The following is a 13624-nucleotide window of genomic DNA, read 5'->3' on the forward strand; positions in this document are numbered from 1 at the left end:
CCCCCTCCCCGCCCCGCGCGCCCCTTCCGCTCCGCTCACTCCCCTGGCCTCACTGGGTGCGGAGAGTGAAGGCGGCCGAAGTGATGGTAGTGGGCAGGCTGAGGCCCCGCGTGACCTCCCGCCACACTTTGCGGTTGATGACTTCCACCAGGCCGCCCTTGGCCGTCACCAGGCGAAACAGCGCATACAGGTCCAGCACCTGCTTCGCCATGATGGGCACGCGGTTCACTGGCGTCCCTGGTGGGGAGTGGGCAGCGAGTCAGGACACTGAGACTAAAACCCTCTCTGCGGGCATCCCCGGGGACCGAGGGCGTTGGAGGCCTATGGGAGGGCTGCGTACAGGGCAGGGCCCCAGAGGAGGGAGGGAGAGAAGGAGGGATGGGACGTGGGATTACAGGCAGAACCCCCAGGGCCTCCATTTTAGTAGGAGAGACAGGAAGCTAGACCAGGAGTTGGCAAACTTCTGTAAAAGGCCAGATGGTAAATATTTTAGGCTCTGCGGGCGAAACGATCTCTGCGGCAACTATTAACTCTGCCTGCCATCGTAGCCTGAAAGCAGCCATAGAAGATAGAGGAATGGGCATGGCTGTGTACCAACAAAACTTTATTTACAGACTCTGAAATACGATTTCCACACGTCTGAAATTGGTATTCGTCTTTTAATGTTTTCCAACTATTTAAACATGTAAAAGCCATTCTCGTCTCGCAGGCGGCTGGATTTGGCCCACAAGCTTTAGTTTGCTGACCCCTGGAGTAGACCATAGGAAGGACTTCTGGACAGTGCTACGGAGCCGGGCTCCCCTAAGCAGCAGCCCCCAGTGGCTGCCCGAGGTCGGGAGACGGCGGGTGGGAGAGGAATTAGCCCCCGCCTCGGCCCGCCGGCTCCGCAGCCCGCGCCGCCTACGCTGGCCAGTCCTGACAAAAGGGCCTGTCTGCGCTGAGCGATGGGCCCCAGTTAATTCCTTACCGATCCCGTCCCCTTCCGCTGCCGCCTTTGGACCCGAACAATTAGCTGCGGCCTGATTAATGGGGGGAAATTATCGGCCCTGCGGGACCCCCTCCCCCAGCAGCGGGAGCGGAGGGAGGCACAAGTGGGGGGAGGAAGGGGACAGGTAATGCTGGGATCTGTTCAGACACCCCCAACCCCCAGTGGAGGGAGGCAGAAAGGGAACACTGAAACCAGAATGACTGGGCCTCCCTGGGGAGCGAGAGGACCTGGAGCCCACTGAAGGTCCTGAGGAAGGAAGGGACCCCAGAGGGGTGCTGGGTCGGGGGTGGGGGCCGGGGGACTTGGGCCAGCAGCTGCACTAAGGAAGAGGGGGTAGTGCAGCTAGTTAATTAGCAGCTTATCAGGCTGCGCTCTGAGTGAGTTAATTAGCTTTGTAGAGAGAGATAATGAGTCAGTGTTAGGTCCCATGAATCTGGGGAGAAGCCGAAATGATGGACTGCCGCCCACCCTCATGCCCTCCTGGACCCTTCCTGCATTCTCTTCCAGCTCTGAGATTCCTGGAAAGGAATTTCTCCTCCACCACAGCCCCAATTTACATGGTCCCCAGCCTACCCTTTGGGAAGTCCTCCCTTCAGTCTAATCGCAGTCCTTCCTGCTGTAGAGCACATAGAGTGTCCCCTGCCTGAAGCAAGGGGAAACTGAGGACAGACAGGCTGGTGGAAGGGCCCTCAATAGAGAACCAAGACATTCCCAGCCCTCCAGTCCCAGGACCCTCACATCCCAAGCCGCCCCCCCCCAAGTTCTCCCTCCCACCCTCCCAATTGATCCCACACTCATTAACCTGCCAGTGGGCTGGCCACCAATTAATCCTGGGGTGAACAAGGGGGGCAAGGTCAGAGGTTAAAGATGCTATTGAGGGCCCAAAGGACAGGTGCTGCCAAGCTCAGGCCTCTTCATGAGGACTAAACCCTGAAGTCTCCCTTAAACCTGATAAGTTGGGACAATTCCGGGGTCCTTCCCGCATGTCAGCCTACTCACCCCTCTTCTGCATGAAGCTAAACAGGTCATCCAGAAATTCCTTCCTCTTCGGGTCTGCATCGAGCTCGTACAGCTGGGGAAGAATCAGGGTCATTCTCCAGCTCCGCTGACTCCCCTCCCTCCCAGGACCCCAGTTCAGGTTGTACCCTGAACAAGGGACCTTAGCTGAAGAGGTGAGTAGGGCCTGAATGTGGACTCTCTGGCATTAGGCTCTCTCCTCCCCGGGGGCAATTAGGGGCTCCTTTTTCTATACACAGAGACCTATATGGGTTAATGTTGTCCTGGGCAGCTCAAGCCACCCATCTGGGGAGTAGGAGAAGAGAGGAAGCAGGACGGAGCTGGGGAGGCTCAGCCTGCCTCCAGGCCTGAGTCTTCCTGCACTTTAAGGGGCATTGAGAGCCCTAAGAAGGAAGCCAGGCTGGGGCTGTGTTCCACACTGAAGAGACTGACAGATATATCTGAGGCGCTCATTCACTCTTATTTATTCATGCAAGAGGTTCACGCTGTTCATATCCCTGTGTGCCAGTGCTGGGGGTGGGTGAGGGATAGAGATGCCTCTAACCCATCCCTTAGGCAGAATGGATACTCAGAAGCTCCTGTACTGACACCTGGGGCCCCTCAGCTCTCCTGATCTCCTTCCAGAGGCACTTACCCTGCCTACTCAAGAAGCCACCACAGAAGCACTGACTCTGTGCCACCCAGGACCTGTGGGGTCAGGGCTTGAAGGGCTCACAGGCCATCCCACCCCTTCCCAGTCACCTGGAGCTCTACCTCCAGTATCACCTCCCAAATACCACACAAGAGGAACAATCTCCAAAGTTATGGAGTCATTGTAACAGTCCCTGCAGTCAGAGTAATAGTCCCCAAGAAACACCCATAGGTAACAGTCTATCTCCCAATAAGAACTCTCAGAGTAAAAAAACACCCATGAGTAAAACCCCCCAGAAATCCATCTTTAGAGTCACACTCCCACGACAACTGGGCCCTAAGTCTTAGATGGATACCCACAAATAATACACTCTTCAAGTAATAATCCCCAGAATTATACCCAGAAGAATCAGTCACTAGAGCCACATCTCCAGAGTAGCAGAGCCCTGAGTAACACTCCCAGTTTTATAGTAATGCTGCCATGTTGTACTAACCACAGATTAACACTTCTGGAAAATACCCAAGACCAACTCCATATGGATAACACCACCAAAATAGCACACCTGGAATCACAACCCTGTGTAACACCTTCATAGTGACAGCCTGGAGTAGTGTCCTTAGAATAACACCCGGAAGGATTCCACAGGGAGGAAGCACCTCAAATTAAATCCCTGTGACTAAGGTCTTGTCATTCCCAGTTGCAAAGGGGCCCATTAGCCATACTGCAGCTGCAGTGGCTATCAAAGCCTGGGAACTGTCATCCATGGAACTCAGGTCAGGGAGAAGATTTGGATTGGAGGGAGTGGGGTGGTGCAACAGGAAAGAGAGGAGGGGTGTACCACCCTGCCAAGGGAGTGGCATCCTCTATTCTGCTTCCAAAGACAGAGGTAGAGAGCCTGGGAAACTGCCACTGGTCACTGGAATATGACCTTGTACTTGTGTGAGAGGGTAGGTGGAGTGGTGCTGACACTGGAATCCCCAGCCCCCAGATCTTCCTCTCTCAAATGTCCCTACACCCCTCCCACTTTCCCTTCCAGCCCCACCAATGGCTTCCAGTGTGTGAGTCTCCATGTTTCTGGGTGTCTCCTGCACATCTTAGTGTGTCCCTATGCACTTCTCTGTGTATCTGGGTGTTTGTCTCTCCCTCCCTGCCACTATCTATTGTCCAGTCTTCTCATTGACTCTCCCTAGGTCTCTGTGTCTCTTTGTCTGTCTTTCCATCCTGCAGAGGGCAGTGGGGATGGGTGGGCTACTAGTCACCTGGCTCACTTTTGCCCAGAGGTTAGGAAGGGGAGAGGGCCTGACATTGAGGGGGTCCTACCTGCTTGAACTGTTCCTCGTAGGTCCACTCATGGGGATGGGGTCCAGAGGGCTGGCTGGAAGGTGATCTGGGGCCCTGGGCCCCTGGACGGCTCTCCTCAGCTGCCACCTCCTCTGCCCCGGCTTCCTCCCCCTCCTCATCCTCTTCGGCATCCTCCTCTTCCTCAGCCCCAACCTCCCTCAAGGCCCCCTCAGGGACCTGTAGGGTCCGGGGGCCAGGAAGGGGAGGCTTTGGTGGCAGTGGTGGGTGTGGAGGGGCTAATGGCACCACTCCCTGGGCCAGCCGAGCTGCCTGCTGCCTCTGCAGGGCCTCCATCACAGCTTCCAGGCGCAGTCCCCCCGCTGGGGGGGGCCCTGGTACCAGGCGGTGCCCTGAGAAAAGGGCTGCCTGTGGGGGAGGAAATTATGGGTGCTGGGTCTTGCTGCCCTCCCCACCCAACACAAGAGGAGGTGGTCATGGATTCAGGGAAGTGCGGGGGGTCATAAGGAAAGAGGCCGAAAGAGCTTTCCCAGAGATCTACAGAAAGAGAGAGGTAGAAAGAACAGGAGGGACAGAGATCAGACCCAGGGAGTCAGCAATGGCCATTGACTGAGGACAGGGAGAGTCTGAGCACATCAGAGAGGACGACAGAGACCAAGAGACAGAGGGAGATGGAGGTGGGAGGGAAAGAGAGGAGCGAGATCCCGACAGAGAGAAAATGACGGGGAGATATGGAGACAGATGGAGATGAGCGACAGAGACCAAGAGACAGAGGGAGATGGAGGTGGGAGGGAAAGAGGAGCGAGATCCCGACAGAGAGAAAATGACGGGGAGATATGGAGACAGATGGAGATGAGACAGAGGGACAAGCAGAGACAGAGGTGGCCAGAAACAGAGACTGAGAGGAGGGACCAAGATGGAGAGACAGAAATACCCCGCAGATACCAGGGTGGAGAGACAGAGGTGGGCAAAGATGAGATTGATAGAAATATTGGGCAAGAGAGATAGAGGAAGAGATACATATCAAAGACCCAAGTGACAGGCAGCCCGGAGAGAGGGACCGAGACCGAGACAGGTGGAGCGAGACAAATAGTAAGACTGGCTGGGAGACAGGCAAAGACCGACGCAGCAGAAGACCGAGGCAGGAGAGATGAGAGAGAGAGACGGTAAATAGAGGGGGACAGACAGAGAAACAGGGACAGATCAAAATAGACAGAGACGGGGCAGAGAGGCAGAGGTCAAGAACCAAAGAGGCGCGGGAACAGAGGGCTGCGGAGGCAGAGCCTAGGACGGGGACGGGACGCAACTGGCAGGAGACGGCGGGGTCGCGACGCCGGCTCTCTCGCTGCAGGTGCCGGGTGGCCGCACTCACCTGCCTGGCGCGACCCGCTGTCCCCGGCGTCTCCACGGCGCTCCCTCTGCTCTGCCCGCCTCACGGGCCGCCCCTGACTCTGCTCGGTTCCCCCGCGGGGTCCCCCGCTGGTAAGAATCCTCCTGGAAAGATAAAAACTAGCTTGGGGAAATTCCAGTTCTGAGGGTTTGGAGATTGTTTTTCGGGGTTTAGGTTGGGGGAGGAGAGGGGCAAAAGGCTGGGCAGCTACTCTCCCCCCAGAAAGAATCAATCAAGCAAAGTAAACCCACCTTTGGAGTTTGGGCCAGGAGGACTACAACTGGGAAGGGCTGAGGGGAAGGATTAAACCTAGCTGGGACCTGGTTTATTTCTCTCTTCATCTGAAAAAAGGAAAGCTGCCTCTGACACCCACACACATAGTCTGGTCCTATACCTCACAAAGACAGGCAGACCTAGACCTCCACAGACCAATGCTTCATTCATCCAACTCATATTTATTGAGTATCTACTCTATACCAGGCACTGCTGGACACAGAAGTACATAAAACAAAGTCCTTATTATAATGGTATAATTCTAGTGGAAGAAATATATAGTGCGTCAGATGGTTTTAAGCACCATGGGGGAAAATGTAGCTGGGTTTGGGGAATAGAAAGGGGAGGGTGTATTAGTTATCTATCACTGTGTAACAAATTACCCCCAAACTTAGCAGCTTAAAACATTTATTTTCTCACAATTCTGTGGGTCAGGAATTTGAGAGTGGCTTAGCTGGGTGGATCCAAATCATTGCCTCTTATGAAATTGTAGTGAAAATGTTGGCCAGGACTGCAGTCATCTGAAGTCTCCACTAGGACTGGAGAATCCACTTCCAAGATGGCTCTCTTATGTGGCTACTGGCGGAAGCCTTTTTCTCCCCATGTGGGTCTCTCCATAGGATTGCTTGTGTGTCCTCCCAACATGGCAGTTGGTTTTCCCCAGAGTGAGCCAATAAAAAGAGGCTAGAGAGGCAACAATGTTTTTCATGGCCTAGTCCTGGAAGTCACACACTGTCACTCTGCCACATATTATTTGTTAAAGTACATAACTAAGTCTAGCCTACACTCAAGGCGAAGGAAATTAGGCTTCACCTCTCGAAGGGAGGAGTATCAAAAATTTTGTGGAGGCATTTTAAACACCACAGAAAGGATGCTATTACATAAGTGTTAGGGAAAAGACTCACTATGCAGGAATTAAAGGGGGGAGGAAGAGAGCCATGTGGATACCTGGGGAAGAGCATTGCAATCAGAATAGCTGGTGCAAATATCCTGCGGTAGACGCTTACTTGATGTGCCAGAAGCAAGGGGGCCACTGGGTTGGAACAGGGTGGCTGAGGAGGTGAGTGGTAGGATGCTTGGTTAGAGGTAACATGGGCCTTGGAGTAGTCCTTTGGAAGGAATAAAAGGACAAAATGAGATGGAAAGCCATTAGAAATGTCTCCATATAGGATGCAAGCATGAAGATCAGTTAGCTGGACATTGCAGTAGTCCAGGAAACAGATGACGGTGTCTTGGACCAGGGTGGTAGCAGTGGAGGTGGCAAGTGTCCAGAATCTGGAAATGTTTTGAAGATAAAACTGAGGATTTGTATAACACCAAGGTCAAGCGTTCGGATCCCCATACAGGCCAGCCGCTGAAAAACACCACCACCACCACAACTGAGGATTTGTTGATGGATTGGATGTGGGATGTGAGTGAATGAGAGGTGTCCACGATGATGCTAAGGTTTTTGACTTGGGCAACTGGGTAAATGGAGATGCCCTTAACTTAGTCTTAACATAGTAAAGACTATGAGGTGGTGGTGGTGCAGGATTGGGAGAGAAATCAGTTTGCTTTGGACATTTTAAGTTTGAGATACCTATTAGACAACTGAATGGAGATACTGAATAGAGATGGAAGCAGCAAGATATCCAAATCTGGAGCTCAGGGAAGAGATTTAGGTGGAGATAAAAATTTAGAAGATACAAAGCTACTTCAAAAAGTTGGTGAAGGGCTGACCTGTGGCTCACTCGGGAGAGTGCGGTGCTGATAACACCAAGGCCACGGGTTCGGATCTCATATAGGGATGGCCGGTTGCTCACTGGATGAGTGTGGTGCTGACAACACCAAGTCAAGTGTTAAGATCCCCTTACCGGTCATCTTTAAAAAAAAAAAAAAAAAGTTGGGGAAAAAGTAGAATTGAAAAATAATACGAATCTTTCCTTGAACTTTTTGAAGTACCTTTGTATATACATGGCATTTAAAGTCATGAAGTAGTTGAGATCACTTGGGAGGGAGTGTAAACAGAGAATGGATTTGAGGACTAAGTCCTGGGAAGTCGGAGGTTGAATAGATAAGAAGGATCCAGCAGAGGAGGCAACGGAGAGAGTAGTGTCCTGGAAGCCAAAAGAGTGTTTGAAGATTGTCAAATGCAAGTCAAGAACTATGAAATGACCACTGGACTTAGCAGTGGAGACGGGGAGGGTCCTGGGAGCCTGGTCCTTTGTGGAAGGGAGGGAGGGATGACAGGGGGAACTGGGGTATCCCAGACAGATGTGGGCTTTGGACCTAGAGGCTGGGTTACAGGGTGGGAGAAATCCTCCAAGGAGGAATAAATTTGCAACTCAGGATCAATGGAGAGGCCCCAGCCAGGGTGTCACAGTTGGCAGAGTGGTAGTGGTGGGGGTCAGGATGGCCAACTTGCCTGGGCTTCACATTCATTCAGAGCCACAAATTTAGACTTTTGATGTTTCCAAATGAAGTAATACATGTAGTCTTTCGTATTTGTGATCATTAAAATGCCAAACTTAAATATTTTTATAATCGTTTTTCTCCTATATTTAATATACCAGGAGTCCCAGGAAGTGGAAGGGGTCTGGGCCTCACTCGATTCAGCAGGACCAGGATGAGGGTGAGGCAAGCTTGGCACCTTGGGTGTGAAAGTGAAGTAGGCAAGATTTTGGCTTCTCTGCCTCACCCCAGTCTCGGCCCAGCCTACCCCCCATACTGCCAGATAGTGTGCCTGCTTTTCACCCCAGGGGTCCCCACAAAAGTGGACCATAGAGGGGAGGAACTCCTGCTCCGGATGGGGGTGGATACCATACGCTAGGAGCCCAGAAAAAAGCAATTTTCTCTTTCAGCTCAAAAGTGGGTGCACACCGCCACCCTGTGGCCATCCAGGGCAAGATTCTTAGGACTACTTGCAGAATTGCACAGGCAGAGGTAAAGCCAAGACACACGCCTCACCAAACACTGAATTTCTCAAATTGTGGCATTCACAACTGTGTTGGAGGTGATCTTATTAAACATGCTGATATCACGGCCTCAGTCCAGAAGAACTGATCTCTGGGGAGGGAGCCCAGGAATCTGTAGCTTCGACAAGTATCCTAGGTGATTCTTAGGCACACTCAAGTATATAGTCCCTACTATTGTCCAAAGCCACTGTCTTACAAACTGAATCACATGCAAGGGAGAGGCCCTCCTGAGGTCCCCAAGGAGTTAGAAGCTGCTCAGACACACAAAGAAATGGAACTGTTCAACAAATCTTTATTAACAGAAAGACTGATGGACAGAGAATGCAGCAGGGGCAGTGTCTGGAAATTGTGATAGGGGTAAGTGTGTGCACAGAAAAAGCCTTCTGTAGGCCAGGGATGACCCCTTGGAACCAGGCCCCCCACTCCAGGTCATCTCCTCAGTGGTCCCTGGTCTGAGGCCAGCTTCCCTATCATAACCCCAAGGGAGGAATGGGGGTCTCTTAGGGATGGAAGACTCTTTGACTTCAGCACTCTCCACATTCCTCTGGTTCCCAGATGACTTGGTTGCTGAAGGGGTGGGGGATAAGCCACAGGAGCACTTGCATAGCAGGGGAGTGGAATGGGAATAAGGCATATGGTGAGGACAGGGGAACTGAAGGGGAAGGGCATCATAGCTGCAGGTGAAGTGGCTTCCAAAGGGCAGCTCCTTTTGCCCCTCACCCTCCCAAACTGCTGCTGGGCTGAGGAGTAGGACTGAGGCAGAGAGTAATACCCACCCCCATCCTTAACTCCAGAGCCCTGAGTGGAGGCAGGAAGCTCTGGAAAGGCCTGAGTTAGTGAGTCCAGCTTGTGGTGTGTGTTTGAACATGACTGGCCCCCTTGGTATATGTGGAGTTCCCTCTCTGGATGGGTGTGAGTGCATGATCTTGCCTTACACACAGGTCTCAGTTTCTATATGTGTGTCCCATTTGTTCCCACAGTCTCTGTGTTTGGAAGTATAAGCATATATGTCCCTGCTCACACAGCAGGAGCTCAGTATCTGCATGGTGTGAGTATGTCCTTGTCTATGCACATGGGCTCCAGCAAGTGGATGTGTGCGGGCCTGAGTCTCTGTGTTTGGAAGTATAAGCATATATGTCCCTGCTCACACAGCAGGAGCTCAGTATCTGTATGGTGTGAGTATGTCCTTGTCTATGCACATGGGCTCCAGCAAGTGGATGTGTGCGGGCCTGCCCGCTCCTGTCCTTCCACAGGTCTTCTTTCAGGCCTGGCTGGTTAGGGGTCCTGGCCGAAGAGGTAGGTGGTGAGCTCAAGCCGAAGGCCCCGGACATAGGAGCGAAGAGTATAGAAGAGGGTGAGGAAGTCCTGGGTGCTGAAGACAGTGTCAGCCAGTGCGAATGCCAGGGTAGATGGGATGACACCCCGGCCGTACTCCACCATCCATGTGTTTGGCCCCCACTCCACAGCCGTTGCTTCACCAGGCCCGTGCACCACTGTCTCCCCTAGGGGACAGGGAGCACTCGTGTAAGGAGCCCACCTCTGCCCTGTCTTTCCATTGCCGCCTATTTCCTGGCCTATGGGCTATCTACGGATGGAGAATGGAGAGGGAGCTTCTGGAAAGGAAAAAGCCCCACATCACTGGCCTGGTCTCTCATCTGGAGGGGTAAGAGACCCAGATGGCCACTCGTAAATATTCTTTTGTGGCATCACCAGACCCATGTCCTCTCTTGGGGGAAGTCATAGGGACTACGTCCCCTGGCCATGGGCCCATTGTATGGAGGTCATGGAAGTCTGCATTCCCAAGCCTCACTCATGTCAAGCAGAAATTTAGCTAAACTTGGGCTGGGCTTGTTAGATAGGGAAGGGAAGAGGTGGTTACAAGACTTACTGAGAAATGTAGCTGTTCAATTGCAATGTCTGCCACGCTTACACTCAACCTCTAAACTTACATGGAAGTCCAAAGCTCTACCTTTTATGTAGCTTGTTTCATTATTATTATTATTTTTTTTTTTTAAAAAGGAAGACAGGAAGACAACTATCTGTCTTGTCTTTTGGCGTATGAGAGCATGTCTGATTTCCAACAAATTTTGGAATATTGGCTAGGTAAAACGGTGTCTAGGCAGATAAAAATCAGACATGTTATGTTTTGTTTCCCTTTGATAAAAGAAAGCAACAGAGTCTCTCGGCTCTGCCCCAACAAACCACCTGTGGCTTATGGAGGTGGGGAGGGAACTATGCGGAGGGCCCCCAACGCACCCTTTTTCCATGCCATGGCTCCCTCCCCCAACTGTGGGCAACCCCAGCGTGAAGGGACACGCTTCTCTGACAGAGCTTCCTTACCCACCTGGGTAGAAGACCTCACTTTTGGTGGTGCCTTCTCTCCACTGGTGGAAGGTGCCAGAGATGATGGTGTCCGAGATCTCAGCCCAGTAGCGCCCTGAGTGACAATCAAATGGACACCGGCTATCAGGGTATCTGCACCATCACGTGGCCCAGCCAGACATCAGAAAGAAGGGCATGGGTCCCAGCCTCCCAGTCTGGCCCGCCGCTAGCACTGACCCGAGTGGCCGCGGGAGCCCAGGGCGGTGCCGAAGAGCAGCACATACTCGGACAGCGAGGCGTGCAGAAGGCACATGGCACCCATCCAGCCGCCCGCGTTCACGAACACCCACTGCAGCTCCTCGTCGGGCAGCACATGGCCTGGGTGCAGCCTCCGCAGCTCCACGATCAGCCGAGAGAAGGCCAGCTCGTGGTCCAGCCCTGGTGGAGGCAGAGGAGCTGCGGAGTTAGGGCCAGCTGGGAACCCCCGGCTCTGCTCGGCTCCTGGGCCGGACGCTCCCCTCCCCGCCCTCCGCCCGCTCACCGGCGTACTGCCGCGCCAGCTGCGCGATCTCTTCGTGCTGGAAGACGAAGCTCTGCGTACCCAGCCAGAGCCAGACGACCTGGGTCAGCACCGCCGCGGCAGCCAGAAGCAGCGCGACCCACGCCCACCGCCGGCCCACGGCCCACTGCATCCCGGCGGGTGGCCTGGCACAGGGTAGCGCAGGAGGGAGCCCGGGCCTGAAGCTGTGCACTCACCGCCTCCGAGCCCGCCGCCAGCTACCCACGACTCGCTCCCCCGCCACCGCCGTGGTATGGCCCGCCCTGGCCAATGGGAACTATCCGGGCGCCTCGGTGCCGCCCCTTCGGCTGAACCATTTCCTCGTGGGGAGTGCCGGGGGGGCGGGGCGGCGGCGCGCACATGAGGTGAGGGGGCGGGGCCTAGCGCTCTCCTGGTGCCACTTGCCGTGGAGATGGGGTGGGTGGCGGTGAGACCCAGAGTGGACTGGCCCGCCCGGGCTTACTGGCCGGTGAAGCAGACGGGTCCGGAAGTAGAGCCTTTGTGGACTCGTGATTGTTAAGGCCCGCCTTTGCTAGCACTGAAGCTGGGAGGAGGCGGTTCAACCTGGGAGCGCTAGGGAAGGCTTTCCAAGGGCAAGACACCTGAGATGTGTCTTTAAGAGAGATAACGGCATTCCAACCCACGGACCGTGGCCGACGCCAAGAGCAAAGGCACCGAGGAGAGAGACAGCATGGGGGCTTCATGGGCCTACAATTCGTTCTTCGTTCTGAAACACGAAATGGGACAGGAAGGCCTTATAAATCAACTAAGGATTATCAGCAAGGGAGGATGGGATTAGATTTTGCCACAGAGTGGAGGGGAGCAAGATTAGAATCGGGGAGACCATGACTTTGGTCCAAGTAAGAGAAAGGATGGAATTGGAAAAAAGAAAGGAGCTTAAGAACTCTGCAAATAGAGTTGGCAGGGCTTGATTTCTTCTTCCTGGAATAAGCTTTTGCCTCCATCCTACACACCCCTGTTCCCCTTACTTGGCTAACATCCTTGTTAATGTCTAATGTACAGTTAAATGTTCAGGTCTGGAACTCAGATCCAGTCTGGAGATAGAGGGCTAGGAGTTGTCATTCATTCATACAACAGATATTTTGTTAGCACTTGTATGTGCCAAGTTTTGTGATGACCACTGGGGATATGGCTATGAACGATGCAAGCATGGTCCCACCCCGGCTTACAGATCTCACTGGGGGGCCTACAGAGAAGGTGATCGTTAAAACCTAAAGATTGAGCTGGCCAGTTAGCTCAGTTGGTTAGAGTATGGTGCTGATAATACCTAGGTCCAGAGTTTGATCCCTGCACTGGCCAGCTGCCAGGAGAAAAAAAGGATAAAATCTCACAGGGAGGGAGAATAGAGTAAGATAAGGCTAAGGATAGAGTCCCAGAGAATGCCAACAGCTAAGGGATAGGCAGAGGAAGAGACCAAAAAGGAAACGATGTGATATAACCAAGAAAGAAAACTACAGGCCGATATCCTTGATGAATATAGATGCGAAAATCCTCAATAANGATGGGCCATAATAATCATATACATTGTATATGGACAAAATAAAAATTTAACGAAAAAAAACAAAAAAACAAACAAAAAAAAGGATAAAATCTCACAGGGAGGGAGAATAGAGTAAGATAAGGCTAAGGATAGAGTCCCAGAGAATGCCAACAGCTAAGGGATAGGCAGAGGAAGAGACCAAAAAGGAAACGATGTGATATAACCAAGAAAGAAAAAGAGAAAAGAGGCAGCATAGTGCAGTGATTAAGAAATAAACTCCGACTACCTGGTTCTAAGCCTGGCTCCTGCCACCTTCTAGTTGTGTGATCTTGGACAAGTTACTTAAACTATCTGTGACTCAGTTTTCTTATCAGTAACGTGGAATAAATAAAAGTACCTACCTCATAGTACGTACCTTCATTGTGACGAAGATTAAATGAGTTAATAATCATAAAGCAATTATTGCCTGGCACGTGGTGAGCCTTATATGTGTTAGTTATATAAATAAAACATACAGGAACTGGGAGAGAATAGCCTCATACATGGGAGTGATGGAATGAAGCCTGAACACAGTCAAATATAATTGAGTGGTTCAACAAGATGATGGGAAATGGTCCTTAGATTTCTCAGTAGGGGCATATGGCAGAGACCATGCTATAAATAACAAGTTCAGTTCCTTTTTTTTTTTTT

At 52.4% G+C, this 13624-nt stretch overlaps 2 protein-coding genes across 4 annotated transcripts in view; both read right to left on the bottom strand.

Annotated features, from left to right (window-relative positions):
- The window catches only part of ARID3C (AT rich interactive domain 3C (BRIGHT-like)), a 9671-nt gene extending 5400 nt beyond the window's left edge, over positions 1–4271 (bottom strand). For both annotated transcript variants that reach the window (XM_008590314.1, XM_008590313.1), the window contains exons 1-3: positions 3957–4271; positions 1988–2060; positions 54–237 (exon numbers count right to left, since the gene is read on the bottom strand). In XM_008590314.1, coding sequence (XP_008588536.1) covers positions 54–237; positions 1988–2060; positions 3957–4271 — 572 coding nt within the window. The remainder of the gene's footprint in view (positions 1–53; positions 238–1987; positions 2061–3956) is intronic.
- Positions 4272–8824: 4553 nt separating this feature from the next.
- Positions 8825–11658, bottom strand: SIGMAR1 (sigma non-opioid intracellular receptor 1). 2 transcript variants are annotated; one of them, XM_008590317.1, is made up of 5 exons: positions 11416–11566; positions 11112–11312; positions 10897–10989; positions 9782–10054; positions 8825–9654 (listed from the first exon to the last, which is right to left on the bottom strand). In XM_008590317.1, exons 2-5 carry the CDS (start codon positions 11154–11156, stop codon positions 9484–9486), a joined length of 582 nt encoding a protein of 193 aa, XP_008588539.1. In that variant the 5' UTR covers positions 11157–11312; positions 11416–11566; the 3' UTR covers positions 8825–9483. The 2 variants fall into 2 exon arrangements, with proteins under 2 accessions (XP_008588539.1, XP_008588537.1); XM_008590315.1 differs by lacking the exon at positions 8825–9654 and having other exon boundaries at positions 9720–10054; positions 11416–11658.
- Positions 11659–13624: the final 1966 nt, after the last annotated feature.

Source organism: Galeopterus variegatus, unplaced genomic scaffold, assembly GCF_000696425.1.
Source record: "Galeopterus variegatus unplaced genomic scaffold, G_variegatus-3.0.2 Scaffold5987, whole genome shotgun sequence".
Taxonomy (NCBI): domain Eukaryota; kingdom Metazoa; phylum Chordata; class Mammalia; order Dermoptera; family Cynocephalidae; genus Galeopterus; species Galeopterus variegatus.